General features: G+C 34.7%; 1 protein-coding gene across 1 annotated transcript in view; it reads left to right on the forward strand.

Annotated features, from left to right (window-relative positions):
- Positions 1-1,511: 1,511 nt before the first annotated feature.
- ST18 (ST18 C2H2C-type zinc finger transcription factor) overlaps positions 1,512-25,426 on the forward strand; it is a 74,649-nt gene continuing 50,734 nt past the window's right edge. The window contains exons 1-3 of the mRNA XM_005517168.3: positions 1,512-1,613; positions 8,146-8,200; positions 10,191-10,221. Coding sequence (XP_005517225.2) covers positions 8,146-8,200; positions 10,191-10,221 — 86 coding nt within the window. The 5' untranslated portion in view covers positions 1,512-1,613. The remainder of the gene's footprint in view (positions 1,614-8,145; positions 8,201-10,190; positions 10,222-25,426) is intronic.

Genomic DNA, 25,426 nt, shown 5'->3' on the forward strand with positions numbered 1-25,426 from the left:
AGGAAAATTATATTGTTAATAAATACTTAAGTTGTTAGAATTTTAGACAAAAAATCTGCTAAGTTTAAGACTTTAGAAAGAGCTTTGCTCACCATTATAATTATTCTCAGAGGTATTTTGTTTTAGGTTAGTGTGTTTTGAACAAAGAGGAAGAGGAAGGTAGAAGGCTTTGAGACTTCTTTTGTGGTTTGGGTTTTTTTTAAATGAATGATGAAATAGAATAACATGAAAATAAGACTTTGATGATAAACAGCATCTCTTTCTAGTAACATGTTGGTTAAAAAAAGGATTTTTGGTGTTAGGATGGTTTGCTCTGGGTTTTCTCCCTTCTTTATTATCTTACATCTATTGTTTGTTTCATTATTTGATAAAAGTGTACTGATTATAATTAAAAGTTCTTGATGGGATGAAACTAGTTCCCTATCTATTGGGATACAAGCAGAAATTAGTCACTCAAGAAAATGTAGCTTCCCCGAGAATCTGTTTAGAATGAGCTTTTCCAGTTTCAGAATTGTAACATTTAAAATTTTGTTGAAAAAAACATCATTAGCTATCATTAAAGAAATACTTAATGTTCTTAAAGTTTGTCAAACTTTGGCATAATTGGAATATCTTCAGTGAATAGATGTATTTTACTAAATACACTGGATGATATGTGAAACAGACCTCTGAAGTCACAAATGATAGCAAAATTTTAATGTTTTAGTCACTTGTGTTAGGAGCAAAACCTAAATAAAACTTGCCCTTTTCAACTGCTCATTCTCAGATTCTTCCTGGTTGCAAGTGCCCAGAACTTTAAGTGCTAGAGTTAATGTGTAAGGGTTTGGATATTCAGTATTTCTGAAAACAAGGATCTCGGTGTTTTATACTTAGATGTAAACTTCTGCAGCTCTACTTCCCTCGCTGTCACTGTTGATTTAACATAAAGTCCCTCACAGAAAGGAATAAAAATTGAGAATGGAGAAATGTCAAAGATTTCCTTAATTTGGCTTATACTGAGAACACTCTCAGCATCCCAAACTTTAAATTTTAGTGTTTGAAGTCAGAAAATATAAAACGGAGAGGTTTTCTTCGGTTTTTAAAATATTTCAGAATGCATCTCATTTATTTTACATCATGAACTGAACCATCCCACTCAGTCAAAGGGGTTCTGATTCACTTAAAACATTTGACTAAGGATTTCTATGTATAGAACTGTAGATTTTTGTCCACACGAGACAAAAAACTTTTCTAAGAACAGGTCTATTTCATTAGCTATCAAAAGGGCATTAATGATATAAAGAAACTACTATAAAAAAAGAAAAAAACCCTGTTCTTTATGCCTTTTAGAGTCATCACTGATGCCTTTACACCCTATCTTTGTAAAACTGCTGAGGAAAATATTGCACCTGGATTTTTTGCCCATTGGATCTAAAGAGTGTCTTGTTTCATCTATATTTTATTTAGTAGAGCTGTTTTTTTGTTTTCTTTTGTTGTTTTTTGTTTTTGTTTATTTGCTTTTTCCAGAGAATGAATTTGAGGATTATCTGTTAAATCAGGCAAGGCATCTTGGACTGTGTGACAAATTTGGTCCTTTGGAATCTGCACGTATTTTCACCTGGAAACACGCAAAGGTGGGATAATTTATTTACAAAAATTAATTTGAGCAGAAATATGACTATATATTAATAGTAGAATACTACATGTCGTGCCTCATACATTAGGACTACTTTTCTTGCTTAATATCTGTTGTTTTAAGAAAAGTCTTCAACAGTCAGGTATAGCAGTATTAAAAAGTTGGAGGTAAAAATTTTTGTAAATATGAAGAAATTCTAGTTCTTAATTTTGTGAGTTACACTCTTTTAGCTATACATACTGTCAGTAATGCAGGTGTCTTTGAATCTATATGACTCTAGGAATGAGAATATATTTCACAATGCATGCTAAAATTCAATCTTTTATTGATAACTTATTAGTGATTTATATATATATATGTACATGTATAAGGTTTATTGTTTGGGGATTTTTGTAACTATATAGCAGTTGGATGGGCTAGAACTTTTGTGTACTTAAAAAGATCTCAAAGCATCAAAGCTTTTCTTTTAATATTGACTCTTCTAAAAAACTTGTTTAATATCTACTAGCACAGGAAAGTGTGACAAGACTTTGAACTACATAAAAAATAATAAACTAGGAAGAAAAACCTCCAGAAAATAGCCTGAGTTGAGCTGCATTTCAAGTAATATATTATATATTTTTTCTCTGAATTTAAAAAACTAGCAGTTGCCCCTTAATTTCATGAAGCTGTGACTCTGCCCTCTAAAGCCTTGGTAAAGAAGACTAATAGAAATACTTGGCACATGTTGCTTACCCAAGGGAATAATAGAACTATTTGCTGTAGTCGTTTGGCAAAAGGACATAAACATATGGCTTTGGTTTATATTCAGCACTGCCAGTTGTGCAAAGTTTCATGGATGAAGTATACAACAGCAGTGACAACTCAGAAATCAGAAGTGAGAATCAAAATAAATCATTCTCATTACAAAGCTATTCAAGCTTGCCTCTGATCTAAGGCTTATTTTGTCTCTGCATATTTTCAAGTGGTGAATTCAATATAACAAAAATCTACTTCTCAAAACCAGATACACCAGTCAATCACACTATAAAATGCCAAATTGTTAATGATTTATATGTGTTATAAACACATTTTAAAGTTTGCATTTAGTAAATGTACTTATTTTAATTCCCAAGAAATTCATACAGCTAAACCAATTATTTCCATGTCATTCAACTTTTTCCTAGAGAAATCAGGCACAACACTGAGAAAACTAAAACAAAAATTTAAAAAATAAGGATGCAATGACTCCTTATTTAAGAATAGTCAAAATCACTAAACAAGGCATAATTTTAGTGATAGGCTTTAGGAACATATTTCTAAATATTTTTCCTTTCTGATCATTAATATATTTTAAAAAAGAAAAAAAAAAAGAAAAAACTTTAACCACATTACAAGCAGTGTTCCTAAAATATTTGGATTTGGATTTTGGATAATTTTACTGCCAGCAATGAAAATATATAACTTTGTCTAGAAGCTGTTATATGTGTTCTTGGCATTTCTTTCACTCACTATACTTCTCACCGTCAGTGTGAGATTACAACTTCATATTAAAAATGTTATTGTAGACTAAGAGAAATATTCAGCACACATATACACATACAGAGAAATAGTGCTCTACTCTTCTGGATGGGCTATAGGAAATCTTATTTTCAGATTTATTTTAAAAATTGTTCCTCTATGACTTTATTCTCCTTTTATGTGGTAGAATCTTACATGAGTTACTGAAAAGAAATATCAAAATATGAGTATGAAAACCACTGAAAATCTTCCTCTGAGGGTATTTACTGCAGGGAGAAGCACACAGAGTGTTGTGTCACCTTGGGACAGTATAGCACAGTCCTGTTCATTGTCCTTAGCAGAATCTGACTCCAGCTTTGAAGTTTTTGGCTTGTGTTGGAGACTTGAGAAATTATTTGTGTGCTTTAAAAATCAGAGAGTTTTTTTCTTCTGACTGAGGTCCCTAAGCTTGTGACTGATATAGCTTTTATCTCAATACCAAATTATGTAATTAATAAATTAAAAATAGTAGAGAAAAGTTGTTCTTTTTCCAGACCTCTCAAAATCAGATAAAGCTTGTCTTAGTGAAATGATTCCCCAAATTTAATTTTGAAAATCAGGTATAACTTTAAGTTGTAAACCTACAGTGCAATGATAAAGCTTATACTCTTTAGATAAACTTGCAATTTCTATTTCTTTAGCTAATTATGCAAAAGGAAACAGACTGAAACCCCAGCAGTCTGAAACCCACTCTGGGAAAGTCATGCTTGTATGAAGAGTACAATGGAAATTACAAAGAACTCTTTCATGAGTTCTTTCCAGAAGATGCATTTAATTTTTACCTATGTCAGCAGCACTGGCTTCCCTAAGTCATAGTTTATTTCACAGTATTGTGCTGTAAAACTATCCAACCTAGATAGTAGTGTCAATTTAGTTTCTGAAATTCAAATTTAAAAATGTGCTTGTAAACTGAAATAGTTGCTATTATTATTATTATCATTATTATAATTCATTGTACATGCCCTATTTTCAGCTGTTAGTCATATTCTTGGATCCTATTATAACATCAGTACATGCACATGTGCACAGACAGATTCCAGGCACACAAAAAACCAAACTCGGAGCCAAATCCTGATTCTCTCACTCAGGGAAGTATTTCCAGGTGCTGCTCTCAAGCCTGTTAACTGCAGCGGGATGGTACAAACAAAAGAAGTACCATTTAGTTCCTGCAGCCAGGAACTCTGAAATAGTTTGCCCTGAAAGTATGATTGCTGCTATTGCAGCAGTAAATTAATCTGGAGAAATATGAATACCGTGTAGCAGTTAAATAGCAAATTGTTACAGTTTCAGCCAAGCAGAATCTGGGGTATTGTCAGTGACTCCAGTCAGTATTCTATGCTCTAGTTTTTGACTTAGACTGGTATCTCAATCAACATTGACGGAAAAGTGGAGGAAGGATCAGAATGAAATTCACTAAGTCAGACAGAAGGCGTTCGTAAACCTCGGGGGATTCGTTGGAACATGTATTCAGAAAATAATTCAACATCAATATCTTCAGTAAATTTTGAGATCACAGAAATGCAGTGTAACTGAAGCAGAATGTATTTATTTCTTAGCCTACTCGCTTAACGACTTGGGACTGCAGAGCTGCTGCACCTCTGTCCTTGTTTATTTCCCACTAATTCCTTTAGAGTCCATTAGCTAGGTTCAACTAATTTTGAAAAGAAAATGTTTAGATGAGTTTAAAATCCTTCTAATCAGAGAAACTAGCTATAAAACACAAATATTAAGTGGACTTAGTTCCACTATTCACTTGCCATTATTTTTGTAAAACTTGCTCTTAAAAATTATGGGGCTATAACCCCCAATAAAATTTTCCTGGGGAACATTTTATTATCCCCACGGTCCTGATGTCTAAAAAAATTAGCACTGAGGTATTGTGTGAGGATTTTGTGCAGACATGACCATTCTATTTACCCCTCATGGATTCTTGACTCACAACAGCATAAGTAGTGGGAGGGAGGATGACCACTCCCCAGCTTTGGCAGCATGAAGCACCTTCCTGAATCCAGCCAACTTTAACAGTAACCGCAGTAACAATATATGTCTCAAATTAACACCTTCATAACAGTTACATCTAAAAATATTGGCTAGAATTTCTCAGAATTTAATCTTTTTGTTGTTCCATGGGTGATTTGAAAACTTGAGTGCTTCTTGCTGACCATCCTTTGCTGTAATTTCATGTAAAATTATCACTATGTAGAGAAAAAACAGAAGTGAGACACTTAGTTCGCTTTGTATCAGTATCAGGCAGTCTCTAAAAGAATTGCCAAACTCCAAAGATAGTACATTTAAATTTTGAGCAAGTGAGTTTTATTGCTGATGCAGTTAAAAAATTTCAGTTCTATTCAGTTAGTTTTGTATTTCAAGTTAATGCATAGAACTATTTTTTAGGTTGAGGTGTCTTTTATGCAACACAGACATGATGAGTATTTTGGTATGTATATGCACCAGGCTAAACTGTCCTATAAATTTTATGTTTGAGTTGATAAAAGGATATCTCATAGTTTGAAACTTTCACAAGGAAAGAAAATCAATTGAAAAATCACCTGCATTGATTTTATCATTGGTTTTCACTCTTTGTGCAGTTTTTAAATATTCATTACAGTGCGACCTGCTGTTTAGACCAAAGTAACTGCTGTTCAGTAGAAGCAGTGGGCACTTTTTTGTTTCATAATTAAAAGAGCAGCACTGTGATTGGTGTGGTATTTATTATGAAATGATGACAAAGGAGTACCAGTGGTTTTAATAGTTTTAGCTTACAGGAGCTGTTGTTAATTTTGTCTGTAGAGTTGCAGGTGAAATAATGCACAGTGGATAAATACTCTATATTGGTTTAACTGAACATAATATATAGTGTGTTCTGGAGTTGTTTGTCTCAATAGACTATAGTAATCAAAAGTAATGAACCTATTATGTGCAGGACCTTGGAGAGCATAGAATGGCAGTAAAAGTGTGGCACATAAAAGGTTTATTAAAGGAAATTAAAGTCCATCATTGCCACACCTGCTCCCCTATTATAAGTCTATGGCAGGTCAGTGCCTTCAATCACAACTCAGCATCAGAGAACAGAGCCATGTTTCCCATTACCATTGCAGTCACATTGCAAAAACTCGTTCTCCAGCTTTTAAGGATAGTAACAAGTAAAGGCTGCCATCAACCCCACTATATAAACAGAAGCCCCTCATGTTTTTCCCTCCTAATAATCAATATCAGATGTAAATTTAAACAGAGAAAAGGTATCATCTGGCTTTGATGTGCATTTCCATCAATTTATATTTTCATTTCAGACATCACCAACCTGTGTTCTAGAATTACACTTCGTCAAGTCCATGAATATCTTTTTCAAATGCTTGTGTTCTCTCCTTCAAATATGTATTTTGATTCCAATAGCTGCTTATAATGTTCAAACATATATAAAAACAAATAAACACTAGGAAATTAGAGAAATGCTTTTTATTCTCTAGAAAGGATGACTTTACTCTTTTTAATTCTCAGGTCAATTTTGTCGTATTCTGCAATGTTCTTTCAGATAAGACCTTCAAAATATCTCAGTAATCTGAGTCACATAGGGCTAAAAATAAAGCATACTCAGATCTTCAAAGTCTATAAATGGAAAAAGGCACAAACAGGACCTCTTGCATCTTTCCTCAGTTCAGTGCAGTTCAGCTGATCCTCAGAAAGAAAAAGTGAAGTAATAGACAGGATTTTCTGTTGACATCAGTATTTATCTTGTGACATTTTGCAGGGAGAGATGCCTGGCATCTTCTGCTCTCCACATCTACCTATCACCCAACACAGTTTTATAAATCAGACACTGGTGACTGCAAACTGATCTGCAGAAGCCCATGGGAGTTGCTTTGTCTACAGTATATTTGATCATCACCATTTTACAAACAGGGAATCCGAGATTCAAGCAAAGACAGATAACAAGGTTCCCTCAGAGACAGAAGAAAAATTCCATAGTTCCCAACATTTTGCTTAGACAAAATTCCTGGTGATAGAGTCTTTCTTATGTAAAAAGTGTTACTTTTAGAAAGGAGTTTGCCTCCCTGGATATGGTCAAAATTATACTGTTGTACAATATGCTATATGTCACTGCAGTTCTCCACAGCACGACATGAAATCTTAATCCCTTTGAATTTCAGGGGTTTGCAATAAAATCCATGGACTGAAAACCTGCCCCTATAATTATGTGTCTGGGCCACATCCAAGACCAGAAGGTGCATATTTCCAGTTTGGGTTTAGATGTAGCCAAAAGTGTAGTGAGAACAGCTGAACTTGAGAGGACTCTCTTATTTCAGTTCGAAAACTTATGACAGCAGCTGACTTCTGAGGGGGGGTGGTCTGGGCTTTTTGATTGTTTGGGTTCGGTTTCTTTCAATGTAAAATACAAATCTGGACACTATATTCTCCCAAAATAAATCTGTAATTCACTGTCTCTAAACAAAACTTCTTTAAGAAGTAGTTGATTAAGTGTTGAAGAATTTCAAAGCTGTATATGTGTAGCTATGCATTGTCAAGCAAGAAGGTTTAATGTTTTAAGGATGAAGTTGTCACAAATGCGGGTTCCAACATAGCTATAGAGCTATGCCTCAGTCACATTAAAAATGCAGAGTTCCTGTAGTCACGGCAGCGTTCTGGGATCTTTTATTTCAGGAGGTGGATGCTGAAAGCAGCACTCATGCAGCATTACTCTTTCTAACCTTATGCCTTCAGCTAACACCTGTAGACCTCATCATTAAACCTTACAGAGTCACTCATAACCATCACTTTATTAAACAAATCTGCATCATTAAAGGTATCTCCTAGGTATTTACTAGATATTCACAGATGGCTTTTTATCTCTTTGACAAGATTAATAAGGCATGATTATTCTTTTTTTTCTATTACTGTCTAGCCTTTGGAAATGTGAAAAAAAAAAAGCATTGGAGTATTCTTTTTCTCAATGGCAAAAGGTATGAATTAAAGACCTTGTGTTAATATTACAGATGGATGCAGATGGGGAAAATAAAAAGCTGCGCACACGCTCCAAAGGAACCAAGGGTGAGTTAGCAAGCATGCTCCACAATCCTGGGCCCAGATCACCATGAAATATCATAGTTCCTGTGCACAGTCCTTAATGTGCAGTGAGAGACTCTGTAGCTTCCTTACAGCTGCTTTTTCAATCAAGGCAGGACACAGACTGCTGGCATTAAGAGACACAATGATGTTACTAGCTATGGTATAAAGAAAAGCCAAAAAAAAGTCTACTGATGCTATTTCCTTTGAGTTATTTTTCAGAGAAAATAAAGGTTCCCCTTTTTATTATTAAAAAAAAATTCCAAACACAAAAAAAAACCAACAAAAACCAGCCAAAAGAAAAACAATGCCAAAACCCACCAAAAAGCAAAAAAGCAAAAAAGCAAAAAAAACCCAAACTTATTTTCCACAGTGAGTAGAGTTGACAACATTGAATGGATGCTTTAAAAATAGTATATCAAAACTTTGTCTCAGCCACCTGAATGTTTTTCTGTCTATTGCCATTAATTATCTATAAAATAGTTGTGTAAATGGTCCAGAAGTAAATCTTCTTTAATCAAAAGTTGTAGGTGTATGTGGCAGAAGAGAACCTTGTCCTTTTTTTGGAAGTATTGGTGCTTATGTTTCATTTGCAAAGTTATGACATAGTTGTATTTCCCAGATATTACTCTCTTTTTGTAAGGAACAGATGGAAATGCAGTACTGAGAGATAAACAGGTCCTTAATGATCTCAACATCTGGAGAATATGATTGACTAGCAGTACAGCCCTTCCAGGAAAATAACTTTTTATTTTAATTCATAACACTTTTTGTGAATCTTGTTAACAAGTGAAAAATGGATATACTTAAAAACAAACGTCAAAGGTTTGCCTACCTTGTGAACATTTTTGCTTATGACTATTTTCAGAGGCAAAAAACACCCACCCTTCACTCTGATTTTAATGACAATTGTGCATTCTCAGGATTGTGCAAAACAGACTACTTCTATTTGTTGTCACAACTCACTAATTTGAATTTTTAACATTCTGCCTTCAGAATCAAGTTATGGTCAGAATGAAAAATTAGAATGGTTTGGCATTACTTCTCTATTTTCAAATGATCAAAGGAGCAAAAAGTGCTAGACTTCACTCAGGGAAAGACATTGAAGTACCACAGGCTGACTGCAGATAAAGGGATAAATAAGGACAAATCTTTCAAAAAACATAATCATTAACATACCAAAACTTTGATGCAACCCTCAGTGGTGATCACTGAAATTAATATAAAATTCATATATATATTTCAAAAGTACCAAATAGACAACTTGGACAGTTGCTGAATAGGGAAGTTATTCACACCTCAACATTACAGCATGTTCTTGTTGGTCAGGACTGTGAATTGAAACAGTTTGGCTGGCATAGCAAACTTTAGCTGTCATTAATAGGGATTTCATACCCTTTCACTCAAAAGGCTAATAACATAATTTTAAAACTTATGGATTTTTTTCCCCATGTTTTTACACATGGGCATACACTCTTATAACAATTAATGAATATATCAAGAACACTTTTCCCAGAAGTGGAAACAACAAAAGTTGCCTCTGCAATATGAGTAATCCTTAGAGACACCTGTTGGCCTTGTCAGTATGCTGTATACTCTTGTGTGGGCAGGAATTTATAAACACCAGCCTTTGTAAATCCCAAACTGATTTTAAAATCTGAAAAATAAGAGATTTTTAATTCTATTTTCAGGGAAAACAAGGGTCTTTGCTTTTACTATTTTTTATATTTTTTTATTTTCCTTATTGTTCCAGTGAACATCATACTCCAGGTTTTATGCATCCTAAAATAACTGTGAGAATTACATGTTCATTTAGCATTTGTCACTAGTAGCTACAGTCCTGTGGTTAGCATGAAACAACCACCTGTGTTTTGATAGCCACTCCTCTGTCATTACAGATAGTCAGGTGCAAGGCTGCAGAAAGCACAAGTCTGGAAGTGTAAATTAATTAATTCTTTCCTGCTTTTATTAACAGTTCAAGTGGACTCTATAGCTCAAGAGCTCAGGTAAGAACTTACATTGTTTATTTTTTCAGTTTTATTTTCTTATTATATTGACAAATTTATACCACTGCTACTGCTATAAAATAAAGAATCGAGCAGTTTGCATTTTGTAAAGCTTTAGCACGGATCTGAAAAGGATAATTTTTGCAGATTCAGTTTTTAGATATAGAAAAACTAAAGCAAAATGTTTATTATGCAAGCATAATCAAAAGTAATGTGAAGTGGCGACGATTCTGGTATGTTGTCCTTATTTTCAGCCTGTGTCAGGGCACAAAACAAACTAATTTCTGGTGAATCTTCAGATCTTCAGTAGTCTTCTTTTTCCTGTAGTATGTATTATAGTATTTCAATATCTGAATATTATAAGATATATTAATATATTTTACTAGGTGACTTTTATAAAACCAACCTATATACTCCTGTAAATTCTAGATGCACTAATGGCTCATTCTTTCTTAAGTATTTGTTGAAGTTTCATAGTTTATGGAAGTTGCAGGGAGTATTTCTCAAACTTGCACAAAGAATGTCTGTCCAGTCAAAAATTACACAAGGATATTTCAGACTGCAAATATTCTAGTAAAATTTCAACGTAACTAATCTACCTATGTGTGCACCAAATCCTAATAGATGCCCCAAAAGTTTAGACTAAACTCTGGAAAAACTGGCAGATTATTCTGTGCCAAATCTTCAAGAAAGAAAATATTTAGAGGCACCTGCAAATTCCTAGAGTTATTAATCAGAATTACAATTCATTACAGCTTCAATATAAATACTTAAAAATCTTTAGAGTTTTTGTAAATTAACTTATTTTCCCTACACTCACTTTCCATCACAAGATGCTTGCTTAATCACAGCAGGCATCCAAAATATGTGCTTGTGGATTCATCCATCTAGGGAACAGAATCACATCAACTTGTGATTTATTTGATCAACCAAAAATGCCCCATCTATTAAAACAGGGCATGCAATATTTACAGGAAGTTATTTCCAGTGAAGACATACAATATTTTAAGGTTTTGTTTTATAATAAAACTGAGGAAATTATAAGCTTCTTATAGCTACTCCATGAACAGAAGTGTAGGCTAACTTTTTGGATAAATTATTCATGGTGAGTCACTCATTCAGCTCTACTGTGAATCTCATTTTTTTGTATGGCTTCAGTTTCCTGAGATTTAGTGCTTCTCCTTTTTTCCTCTGTGCATCGCTAATTTATGCACCAGAAGGATGCATTAATCCGAAGAGGCAGCCATCCAAAAAAAGGGATGGTCCATGTGTTCCTAAGAGAAAAATGTTTGAAAAATAGAGGATGTGCAAGTTTCTGCAACATCAGGGAAGCTGTGATTTATGTATTATCGATTGCTATAGTTTTTCCCAAGCAACTTTATTTTTCCCTGTGAAATGCTTGCTGTCTTAGGAACTGCTGTGTAGCAGATCACTGTGTCAGGGATGTGGACTACCTCCATAAGGAAAAATACATTGGTTTAAAACAGTGAGCTCAGAAAAACATTATCCAGACCTTAACTTGGTATTTATAATTTCTGCTGTACCAAATTCCATATTGGGTATCTCCACAGTCAAGTGACTGACACACAAGTCAGGTGATCAACTTTCATGAATCTACTTGTCCATGAAAAATTAGAGGGAGAGGGACAGGGACTGCTTTTTTGGAAATGCAGCCACCAGACTTCATTCCTATTAGTCATACCCATAATATTGTAGGAAAACTATGGAACATTCCTCAAGAATTAAAGACTGAAATAGTCTGTTGTGTTCCCTGGATACAGATATTGGAACCACGGTCTTTTCTGACCAAGGTTCTAAATGCTGTGTTGGCTGAGAAATTTAAATCCATGTTTAATTAATTTCCCCTTTTCCCCTGGCTTATCCTATCTGACAAAGCACTTTTGCACTCCTTATTGAGTTTCTGTTACGAAGTGCCTTGGGATACTTCTACATGAAAGACACTACATAAGCTTACATGCTCATTTTGTGTTATTATTAATTTCATAACATTGATTGGTTCTAGAGCATTTGTTAGCCTTTTCTTATTCTGTAAGTCATGTTTCACAAAAGTAGACAATAAAATAAATGCAAAACAAAACAAAGAGTTGCAATCACCAATTAGACTCAATAAAACATAAAAAATTCTCTCTTCTAAATTTCAGGCGTTGAAATCTTGCTTAATAGAATTCAATGCCAAAAAAACCTCTTGATTTCAAGAAAGCCAAGATTTCACTAAGAAAACTGGCTAATGTTGTTATCATCCATCTTCTGCAAAATAGGACCTCCTTTCTGCATAAAAAAATATATTTTTAGAAAAGTATTATCTTAAGAGACAAGCCGGGTTTTAGATTTTTTTTTCTCTTAGTAAAATAATTAAAAATCCTCTTGCACTGCCCTGACTTTTCAGAGAACAGACTTTTCTTTCAGGTATACACAACGATTTTTGTGTCAAACCTGCACTTATTTCATATAACTATATGCCCTAAGGAATCCCAAATTCCAGTAAAACGTAAATAATTTTCTTTATACATGAACACAATTAACATTTCTGTGTTATTAATTCAAATTTATTAGGCTTATTTTAACAATATCTACTTTATGTGCTGTAGAAGTATATTGAAGCATAGTATGCCGTACTTAATAAGTCTTTCAAAACAGAACTGTTTCTCCTTGAAATCTTGATAATTTAGTTATTAACAACATGATTTAATTTTTTATTTAGGAATTTACTGCTGTGGTGTTTTCATTGGTAACTAAGCTACCTTAAGAAAAGATGAATCTTTTTATCACAAGCTAAACATAGCAAGCAACAATGTGCGGTAGAAGAGAGTGCTGAAGCCGGGAGATCTCTGTTCCATACATTTGAGTTTAAATCTGACACCTTTTGGGCATAGAAGCTTTGTTGTATCCATCTTCTGTAAGAAGCAGAATGAAGAGGTCTTCTCTTAGACAATTTTGTCATGGACCACTGAAAGGACCGGGACCTTCAGCTGTGTTCAGGATTAGAATGGAAACCAAAGTAAAGTGAGGAATATTGGAGTGATGTATTCTCATTACTGTGTTTTATTTAACAGATGGGATACAGTACAATGAACCATCTGTAGGTTATGGAGTGGCATCTGGGTCAGACCAAGGAAGAGCAAATTGGATTGATCCAAGTGCAGGATTGCAAAAGAATAGATCCATTTGGCAAAATCCATATCTGAATAGAAGGGATACCTTTTCTGAGTTAGATACAGGTGAAACCAAGTATTTTGGGCTTCTGTCACTGATGATTAATGTAGACTCCACAAGGTGTTTCAAATCATGGAGAATAACATTGTCGTTTGGTGGGAATATTACACTTCCCCTTGCTTTCTGCACTGTTGCATCATTTCTTCAAAAGTAACAAAAATTACTTTTTTTTTAATCTGGAACTCTTGTGTATGTACAGAGTTATGAGTACCTCAAATTCTTTAGCAGAGAGAGGGCTAACAGAGCAGACCTCTCTGGGTGTCTCCTTGTTAGAAGTAGTAGCTGAACAATTCAACCTTTTGCTGCTGTCTATTGATTAGGAGGGTGAGAAACCAGCAAAGCAACTGAACTAAAGTATCTCAGAAAGTCCGTGTTACTAAAATGTATTCCTTACATTTTTACCTGTAACATTTTAACAGGTACATTAATATATTGTTGTATACAAGTATATGACGACATGTCAGAAAGCACTTCACTAACTGAAGTAGCTATTCTTTATTGTACATTGCTAAATATTTTCCAGGTTTTATTTAAGAACTATTACCTTACATGTATGCAATTATAACTGAGCTCTGTTTCACAGTAATAGAATGAAGGTAGAGAGTTTGGTATATAGAGGGGAATTTGGCCAGTCTGGAAAAGATCATGGCATGAAAGAAAAGGCCTGCTCATGTCTAGATGCATTTAGAAAGGAATGATTGGCAACTCTTTTTCTGAACTTCATAAAGTAAGCAGATTTTTAAGAAGTATTTGTGTGAAAAGAAAGCAGTAGTATGGCAGATGACTGGAGAAGGAGGTGAAAGTGATACTCAGATGATAGAAGAAGTGAACACATGAAGAAATATCACACAAAAAGGCTCCAAGGTGTTCCTCAGTAAGAATTGAGATTATGGTTGATTTGTGTAGCTATCACCTTCACATTGGTGTTATCCCATAGCACTGTTTAGAAATGAGACAGAGACTGAGAAATCTGTTCCTAGCTGGCATCTGGAAAAGCTGTCAGGTTTGTCCCTTGGGCTTGGCTTCTGTTTCCACAGGAGTTGGTCAGAGACTGATTTTCTGGAAACTGCTGTGGAAAAGCACATTTGACATAATCCTGAATAAGCACATTTGGAACAGAAACTGAGGTGGACTTCTGCATTTCCTGGTGTCTCATCTGTCTCCCACTGGCAGAGAGTATGGGACCCTCTCAGTCCTTAATGCGCTTTGCTGAAACAAATTGTATCTTTGAATTCGAACAGACTTAGTAGTAAATGTTAAATGAAGATGGTCAATAGTTATAGCTACTGCCAGACATATCTGAGCTTCACAGAAAGTCTTTCTTTGCAACTGAAGATTGGATGCTGACAGCATACACTTCCAGCTCTCCTCCCGAGTACTCCACATGAAGGTAACTGGCTTTGGGCAGAGCTGTGCCACCTTGGCATTTAAATATTTCTCCATGAAATATTGGATTAAGCATTTCACCTGAGTCAAAGAGCTGTATCATGCTGTTTCTATTGATAACTGATCTTCAATTAAACAATGGACATTAATCTCAAGAGTAGCTATTCCCAAGATCTGTTAACAGAATGAGTTAGAGTATCTGCTGCTTGCTCTTTAGCTTGGAAAAGGAACTTCCTCCCTACCCTAGCCATTGTAGAAATTGAAATGGTTATGGGGTGCTGAAAATATTAACCTCTGTCTCTTGCTCCATGATTTCTGGTACAAGCATGTCTGTCACGTTATTATGAATCATGGTTTCTTAAACTCCCATTAAATCTTGTTAATTTACTATTCTTTTGTGACAACATTTTTAGGTTCCTAAGGAACTTTATCTGGTGTGCTCGAACTTACTCTCAAATAATCTCTTGAAATCTATGTTTTACACTAAGGAACAATGATTTTGTAGTTGATGTTTGATAGAAAACATTGAACAGTCAAACATAAATACTGAACAATCATTATGTGGTGCCATTTACTGCAAGGTAAAGGTAAGTATATAGTCACAGTATATTGTCACATTCATGGTAGTGACAAAGAATAGTGTTAGACCTCACCTACCCTTATTATTATCCTGTCAATATAGTCATCATAGCTAAAAAAAAGAAGCATTAATGAAAATTGTAATGACAATCAAGTTTATAGTCTGTCATGTCTAAGTTCCTCCCTTGTTTCCTCCTTCATCTCCATGACATTCACAATCAAATTGTGAAATCTACAGAGCTGTCATCCCTCCTGTCCCTTCACATTGCCTCTCCATCTTGTTTCTTTTCCTCCTTTTCATAGAGTTAGAATGAGTTAATGGACCTTGGGCTCTTTGACTTTTTTGTAGTACCAGGTGCTTCCATATTTCAGAAACAAGTCATTCTTTCAGTACTGTTAAACCAGTAAACAAGACAACAGTTAACAACAAATAAACACAGCAAGTCAAAATTCAAACATTTCCACTTCAAGTTTTCTTCTTTCAACACTCATGTGAATGGGTTAAAGCTTACATAAAATGTTTGCAACTTGTGTATGGAGAAGATCAGATAATTTTTTGCCTCTTACTAAAATGTCAATCTTTGAATGTAAAGCAATAAGGTAATAAGAACTGCCATTCTCTTTCAGTAAATGATAACACTGTTCTGGGTGGCCACAAGTAATGACTTTTAACATTTTGCAGGTAACCTTGGGGTTTACAGTTCTTTGGCTTAAATATTCAATGAAATGTTCTGAATAACCACTAAGATGGTTGAAATAAGAACTGTACCTCATAATTCTTTTGAGACAACTGTGGTAGGAGGTGTTAATTATGATTAATAATTTGCTTAATTCCTGTACATGTCCAGACCTTTTGATCTGTGTACTGTGACCTCTACTTTTTCTTGCTGGATTTATTTAGAACTTTTAGAGACAGTGTTTCATGTTCAGATTTCTATTTTAGCTTGCTTTAGTTGATACTTTATGTGCATTTGCTTTATAGGTGACATTTACAGCTCTGTTTAACAACAACTTCATTAGATATATTTCTAGCATATTATAGGCCTCTTTTGATGTCTACTATGTTGATTTCCAGCCAAAATCCACAGTCTCAGTGTCTCTTTTCTCTTTGTTATTATATTTGATTATAGTTTTAGGATTTTTTTTACTTAAAGCCTCCATTTAATATTAAAAAGGGTAATTATAATTTAGTTTCAATTTATGTTTTTCCGTAAGAGGTTTTTCACAATATACGTCAAATCCACATCACTTTATTGTGGCTGCTAGATTGAGATAGCTATTTTCAGGTTTTATCTGAGAGCTAGTTGTATCTTAGAATACTCCCTGCCTTGGACTAAAATTTTTATGTTATTTAATATATTACATGGGTCATTGTCTTCCCCATCACAACTTCTGTGCTTATCGGCACATAGTAAATGCTATCCTCCCAAACCTACACAGAAATTTAGGGTTGCATATGCCTTCATGCCTTCTGCTACATGACAGAATGCGTCAGAACATTACAGCCCCAAATGTTCGTTTTCCTCTTATGGCTGATCTTTTCCCTGTAGATGACCACGAGCCGTATAGAGATGGAAACGCCAACCCATAACTTCTGCCTCATATATATCAATCATGAGTTAAATATTATGGCTAGCTGAATTGCTGCCTCTGACTGATGTCAAGGGGTTGATTCAGCCAAGCAAAAGTGAGCAGGAACAGACTGTGTACAGCCTGGAGATAGCAAGGAGAGGGAAAGAATGCAGCCATGGGGCCTCCTGCTACATTAAAGGGAGGTACTGGCTGCTCACAATGAGTTGCTTACAGTCACATTCTCTGTTGGCAAAAAAAAAACAACCCACAAAGCTGATCTTTACTTCTTCTTTAACCAGACTGTGGTTACCAATATGCTTTTTATTAAAGCATTTACTGGCACTAGCAGGCTGACCACTCATGTGCAAGGCTTCCTGGATGCATAGGTTGTGTGGATGATCTGTAGATTTGCCTGGAATCTTAATCCATTCTAAGCCAAATTCTTGGCCTGGGTCCCACTGGAATTTATTGACCTACTGAACCTGGACAGATTGAGTGAGTAAATGAAAAAGAGGCTAGGGAGGCTGGATTTGGCCCAGATCTTGGGCATTCATTCATATTACTGAATTTAAGAACTTCTTGAGCTCCACAGAATAAAAACTAAATTTTCTCTAAACTGGTTCTTACTAAAAAGAACTTACCTGTTAGAAAAAGGTCCAGCCATACAACTTTAACCATGTTAAGTTCTTGATTTATGGAATGACACTCTGAAGTCATCCTTTTCATTGACATAGTATTTCAATTTCAATTTCAAATTGAGGGTTTATATGCAATATTTTTCATATGATCTGAATGTCCTTATGATCCTACAAGCTTGTACTTGACAAGAAAATCAGATAAGTTAAATCTCTGTTATCTTCCTCTGAGCTGAATTTCCTCTGTGGAGAATCCTGACAAAATAATAAAATAGAGTTTAATAAAAAATAAAAATATATTTAAAAAGAAAAATAAAAAGCCATTTCATGAACCTCTTGCAGCCTGAAATTTTTGTCCTCAGAGGCATGAACTTGAGGCATGGGTAAATTTCACCATAACTGCATGTCTTTCTCCTATTTACTGTTGACTTACCATTGCTCTATTCTTTTTACAAGCATCTTCACGTTTGCTCAATCATTTCACAGCCCAGTTGTCCTTTTTGGTCAGGTGGCCTGTAACATTCAGTTTACTGCCTGAAACATCTCCAAGCTCAGTACAAAATGACTCAACACCATTACCCATTTCTCCCCAGCCTCTTCTTACGGGGTCTAATAAATCCTCTTTTACCAACAAGACTATGACAGTTCCTTTGTTTTTCTTAACTGTCTTTTTAAAATAAAATACATCTTTTAATATCTTGCTCCAGCCATCTTTCAGTTATGATACCATATTTTCCCCGCATTATCATCTGTCTAGTTCTGCTCCTTTTTTTCTAGCTAAACCTTCAATTTGTGTATATAGAAGGCATTTAATACTCCCAAGTTACTGGTCTTGTTTTTCTCTATATTAGTGTTCATTAATACAAATTTTCCTTTTATCTTTTTCCCATCTATATCTCATGTCCATTCCTTTCATCTTGGTCCAGCCCTGGACTGAACTTCTCACAGCCCTGGCATTTTAAAAAGAAGAGCATTGCAATAAACTTCCATAGCTGTAGAAGGTGCTTTAACCCTGGGATGGTTGTTAGGGGGCACAGGAACAGCCTCTGTCTCTTTCACAGGTGCAACATGTGAACCAAGTGTGTGAGTTACAAAGGGATGGCATGAATTTTTTTTGTGTTGTATGTGACATTTAAAAATGAGAAAGAGTCAGATTTTCTTTAATTACCATTGGAGTAAGTCATCCCAGTTTTAAGCTTTATTGCAACCAATTCCCTCTGTCCAAATGAAGAACAGTATTTTTCAATACATTTTATTGGTTTATATTCTTAACATTTTAATGCTTTAAAATGCTGAAGGAAGAAAATGGTTTTTACCTGATGAATTTTTTCACAAATGTATTTTTGAGGAATTCCCAGCTGGAACACTTTTTCAGGTTTTTTTATCTCCTAGTCTGAATCAGTAAAATAAGATACACACAGTCATGGAGTTCAAATGTTAAAAATTATCGGAAATAATCTTGTAGCTCAGTTAAATCTATAAAATAGAAGAAACCATTAATGCAAATAACTCTGGTTCAGATGAGCAATTGGGATAAATACATGTTTAACTTCTTGTCAATGATGAGAACTCAGTGGTCCTTTCCAGGACTAGTACTTGAAATTTCATCTGTATAATCTCATACCTGAGTTAACAAATGTCCTTCTTTAATATTTTAACATAAATCCACAAGTTTTTATTTGCATAATGTTTGGATATTTTTAACAATTGTAAAAATTATATAAAATAGTTTGAAAGAAAACACTTGTTTTCTGACTTAACTTGGTCTTAGACTGCTGATGAATTTTAGCCCAAACCTTGATGGCAATTTTCTCAGCTGCCAGTCACAGTCTTACCCCTTGAAGTTCTTCAAGTAGTTGATGTGTGGCTACCTACAACTTGCAAATCAAACTATTGCTTCTGGACATTTGAAATTTTCCATCACCTGACAGTTCACAAATCTTACTTTTACTGATTTTAAGTTGGTAGAATGGTGATTTCTTTATCCCTTGCTCCAGCATATTCCACTATTCAGGGATAATTCCTGGACATACAAAACCTCTGTAAGCATAGTTTCGTATCCCGTTGAGTAGAAAAATGTTTGGAATTGCAAAATTCATTGCAGGATGGAACATCAGAATACAGTACAGTAGAAATCCTAATGTAATGAATTAACATGCTTATTAATCTATACAGCAGACAAATGAGGAGGTATTGAAAAAAATCCTTCTGAGATTGAGAGCTGAAGGGTACACAAATGGGTTGAAATCATTGCAGCCTTTTCTTAACTGGCATTCTCACTTATGAAGAACACCTCATTAAGTATCTTTCTTAAAAAAAATAAAAGTCATGGGTCAAGAAATCCTTCTTTATTACACAAGTAATTTTCTTTATAGTCTTTGTAAGAATTTTCTTCATTTTTGAATCCAGCAAATATATGGATTTTAGAGTGGGATAGAGCAAGCAGAATTGCTGTTTAGTTGTAATTTTTTCCAAGTGTCTATAAGCCTTGTAAATTTTATATTTGAGTATCCATGATCCAAAGTGATACATTTTGCTTGCTTTCTTTCTTTTAGAAAGCATTCAAATATATATAATTTTTAACATATATATATATATATATATTATATATATGTAATCTGTGTCTAATCTATGTGTCTTAAAGTCACTTGTATCTAGCTTTATGAAGCTAGGATTTGATTTTGTATACAGTTAGATTTTGTGAATTATTTCATATTCAGTAATTAAGTTCATGGCATTAAAAACACCACCCTAGGCTGCAGCTGTGGAAAAATTTTTTGCAGACCCAACTGGTGATGTGGATTTCCAGACTTTTTGTGGAGATTCTGACTTCCTGAAACTGTTAATACCATCTTTCTGTCTGTTATCACATTTAGAGCAATCTGAGCTGACACTTTCACTGTCACTGAGCTACAAGATATACATACACTCTTCACAAACAATGAGAGCTAATTAAGAAAGTGGAACATAAATCTGTTTTAATCTCAGGACAAACCACTGAGTCATAGTAACACTCCACCTTCCTTCCCAACCTCCGTTGTCCATCTGAAGCTACTGTAATTAGCAACACCTGTTTAGGTTTTCAATTGCAGTGATGAGACTACCAGCACTCTTTTCTGAACTCTGACATTACAGCTCCTTTCATGAACCTCTGTCATTGATGGTTGATGTAAATTATATCAGCAATGTAATTTGAACTGACATGCAATCCATCCTAGGAGCAGATCTTCCTGTATCCAATGCTAGTAAATTCTCCTAATCATCATCTGTTTATGAGGAACTCAGAATTTTTCTGTGATTTTAGGTGACCAAGTATTTTCGCTGCTCTAGACTAAACCCTATGAAGCCCTTGTGCTAAAGAATTAGACAGAATCCAGTTCATCTGTTTTTTAGAGAACAAATTGATATAAAAAGGGATACTAAGATGGGGAGATGTTCAAAATTTATCTTCGTCTTAGATATTTCTGCTTTTTAACATTCTTAGAAGAAAGGACACTTGTACTTCTTCATCTTTGAGTGGCAAGTGTCCCTGAATTTTCAAATACCAGCTCTTCCCTCCTATAAGGAAAATGTAGTATTTGACTGCATTGTCTTAGGGCATCTGAAAGTCTGGGAAAAGAAAAAAACCTAATCAGGGTTTAAAGCATCTGTCAATATCTTAAACACAATATGATTAAGGAGTAGTTAGACTAACCTTCTCTGTGTAAATGCAAGTATGAAGTTAAATGCTTCTGCACATCAGAAGATGCTGTCTCCTTTAACTGTGATTCAGTGTTAGGCAAACAGTCAAAATCCAATTCATGTTACGAATATAAAATAATTTTCTGCACAACTAAAAAGTTCCACTAAGTTTTTTTGCACAAACTCACATAAGGTATGGTATCCTTACATATCAGTAGAAAATAAATGCGCCTTGATATTTAAATGCCTTTATTTTCTCTCTTGAATCTAAGAACTATATGTGGGATGCGATGTGTTCTGGTCTCATTATTTTACATGGCATCCATTACAAGCATTATTAAACACCAGTTTTCAGGCTGAATCTACCCCTAATTTTACCCACTATGGCAATTCTTTGCTCTGTTTTCATGCTTTGCCAATCTGCAGACTATTGTGAATAAGAAAAAATCCTCAGAGGTCTGGAAGGCTTGCCAGCAGATTAACTACAACAAATCCTTGCTGGATACAACATGGTTAAAGGTCGGGTTGAAGGCTTGACAAACACATCACTTAGATGAACCAATTACAAAAAAAACCCACAAAAAAATCCAACAAAAAACCAAACCAAACAAATGAAATCCTCCCCCCCCCAAAAAAAACAAAAACCCCCCAAAAACACTCAAAAAACCCCAAAAAACAAACAAAACCACCAAAAACTCAAAAAAACAAACAAAAAGACCCCTCAAAAAAACCCAAAAAACCTAAACAAAAACAAACAACAACAACAAAAACCCAAAAAAACCCCAAAAAACAATCATGGCCCATTTTTAAGAACAGCTTTATGTGTTTGGGACTGCTGAAAACCTCTATCTTTCTTCTGAGACATTGCTTTGTGGTGGGGACCGAAGGACAGTACTGCCTGTATATTACCGGTGTCTGCAAGATGTAATCTGAAAAGAAATAAAGGAAAGACCTATTAAATTCCCCCAAAATATATTTAGGTATAAAATATCTATGAAAGATTTATCTTGGGAGTTTTTTCAGTATATGCAGCCAGGTCCTAAGTGTCTTAGACTTTTGCCTCTTGACTCACACTATGATAATACACTATGATAAAAACAAGACTGGTTTTGGCAACTGAAACATGATTTAAAAAGTTATAATAAAAACTTTGCTCACTATAGATAATACAAACATGATTTCTTATCCATAAAATTTAAGCACAGTTAAACTGGGAAAAAAACCCCAACTATGTATTGGCTTTGGGCTCATAACAAAAAGAGCTTCTCCTGTTTTATGAGCCTTGGATTACCAAATAACCTTGACAGCTGAATCAGTGTTCCATGACAACAAGCAGGCCATTGATAAATAGCAACAAAACTATTAGATGTTGAATTTAAGAGATGAGTAATAGAGAAACTAAATTATAGGTTTACCACTTGACAAAGTACAGCTTGACAAATCAGTGATAACCTACATGGGTGTCTATGTATGAAAGCGCACAAGGAAAAGAGGGAAATAGAAACTTTTAAAGACAAAGGTTAAATCGGCATGACATGAATGTTACAAAGCCATAAATATATTCTTTTCATAGTAGCAAAATTCCTGTTTTCCATTATCAAATCCTTAACAAATCATGTGTACTTTAAAAAGCTGCCACTTGTGATTTTTTTTTCTTATTTTATTTAAATTTTTCATTTTATGGTAGAAAAGGGGAGCAATTTCTGATATGTGATAGAACTTTAAACTAGTTCTTGCAAACTAATAGATCACAATTAATTCAAAACCAGGAGTTTAAAGGACCATCAACAAAAGCAAGAGCTGAAAATCTCTTTCTGGAGAATGGAGAGCAATTTGAACTTCCTAGGAAATAAACGACAACTATACTTGTCAACTTCCTGTTATCAGATTGGTTTGAGGAATTATTTTACTAAAAGTTGAATCTTATGTATTTTTAAAAAAAGATGGGACCTATAGAGGAAACCTGGATGGGTAACTGCTCATGTACAGAAAAAGGTACAATAAAGACAAGTTAATGCATCAGTCTTTCATGGGGGAGAAATTTTCTAACATGACCAGTGTGCTCCCAGGAAGATCTGTGGGGCTCCTGTCCCGACTTTGATGTAGCAGCTTTTGATTTACTGCTGTAAACTGTGGTGGTTCTCTTAGGTGGGATTCTTGTGCTCTCACTTCCCGGAGTAGATCTGCAGGTGGCAGGTGGCAGCAGTACCCACACCATGGTCTTGACCATGGTCTGCTGACATCTGAGTTTGACTCTGTTTTCTGGTTCTGGTGGAAAACCAACGTGTTGAATAAGGGTTATGCCAGTCCACAATGTGAGACCTGTAACATTATATTACTAGAAAAATATTGTACTCAGTGAGCAAGAATACAGCAATGAATTTACCATGTTATCATGTTTTCCCTTAACTTGAGGTTAGTCAAATCTTGAGAGTACTTAGACAAATGACAGGATTAAGGGTGAAGAAACAGATAAAGTTCTGTGACTTGAGTTGCACAGGAGGGCACATTACGTGACCCAATTGGATCTTCTGTTCCAAAACTATTAATTATTCTGGTATAAACAACAGCTTTAGCTTCGTCAAAGGGGAATTAAACACTGGAGATTCGTCACATCCTAAACACTTCCACAGTATCTACAGGAGAGTAACTTGACAAATAAATGAGAAACAACAAAAGCAAACCTAGTGAAGGTTTTGGTTTATAAAAACAATTGTGTATGAAGGGATTTCAAACTTATGTCATTTATTCAATTTTCTTGGAACAACACAACTGGTATGAAATGCCGTTCACAAATACAAACTAACTAACTGTATTTCTTTAGAAAAAAAAATGCATATTTTTTGACACTGCATCCATCTCTGATATCTGTTATATTGGCATTATTTCCAGTGGTACACTGATACTGTTGTGATTCTGACCTTCATTATGATATTCATTTTATCCTCTGTTCATAAACAGAGAAATAACATAAAAGACATATTTTATTCAACTATAGCATATACTTACCATCCCATATTCCTGGATTTCAGATGCCCATAGCATTTTAGGCTTCAGAAGATCAAAAATATGCAGTATTTGAAATGTATATGATGGAATTTTAACATTCCCCCTAAAATGCAGATCTTTGTATTTACATGTCCTTTATATTAGCAATGAGGGATTTCCAAAAAGGTGATTAGCCAAAAGCATTTCTGTTTTTTTTTTAACAAAAAGCTCAAGTTAGTCATATGCTTTCATCCAAAACAATCACAACCTGAGCCAATTTAGCGCACGTAAGATACCTTAGAAGGATTAATTTATGCTGTTGAGCTTTTAATATGTTAATATGTGTAACAAATAGTTCTCTTCACACTGTTTTTTTTTTTTTTTTTTTTTTACAAATCTTGCAGCTAAGTCAGTGAGCCAAATGCAAAATCCAACACCTGAGGGCATAGTATAGATTTGTAATGCACCCTGGGGCTACCTAAGGTTGAGAAACCACTGAGTGGATTACACAGATCCATATATGTAGTTTTTTCATCTCTGACATAATATGAGCATTATTATTCATGCTACAGAGATTTCTTAGTATATCCTGTGTGAGAGAAAAACAAAATCATGTCAAATCACTTACATGAAAAATTACTAAGAAAAGAGTGTTGAAAATTCCAGCCTCTTTAGGGGTGTGTCTTTTGCTATAACACCTACATGCCATACAGATTTGTACAGTGACAAAGGTTTGGCTGAATAACTGCAGAACCAAATGGATATTTAGATCAATATATGGGTCTATTAAGAACTGAAAGAAATTTATTAAACCTGCTAAAGATCTTCCTCTCTAAAATCCTGCCACTCCTCCTCTTGTCAGTCATCTGAAAGTTAGGCACCTGAACTGGTTAAGACCTTTCCCAGGGAATAGCTCCCCCTTTTTTCACATAGATATGGATGGAGTAAATTAAAGCAGACTGATGCTCAGGTCTAATATTGAAAGAGGGACTTGTGTTGCAAAATGTTATCAATGTTGAGTATGTTTCTCACAGGTTTTATGCTGTTTAACTCAACGTGTATAATTGGATATTCACACTGATGCAAAGGTAATGGACCAAAGGCTCTGGATTTTGTAATACAACTGGTGG

This window comes from Pseudopodoces humilis, chromosome 1 (assembly GCF_049639895.1).
Source record: "Pseudopodoces humilis isolate 2021_Gansu_Grassland_sample_001 chromosome 1, ASM4963989v1, whole genome shotgun sequence".
Taxonomy (NCBI): Eukaryota; Metazoa; Chordata; class Aves; order Passeriformes; family Paridae; genus Pseudopodoces; species Pseudopodoces humilis.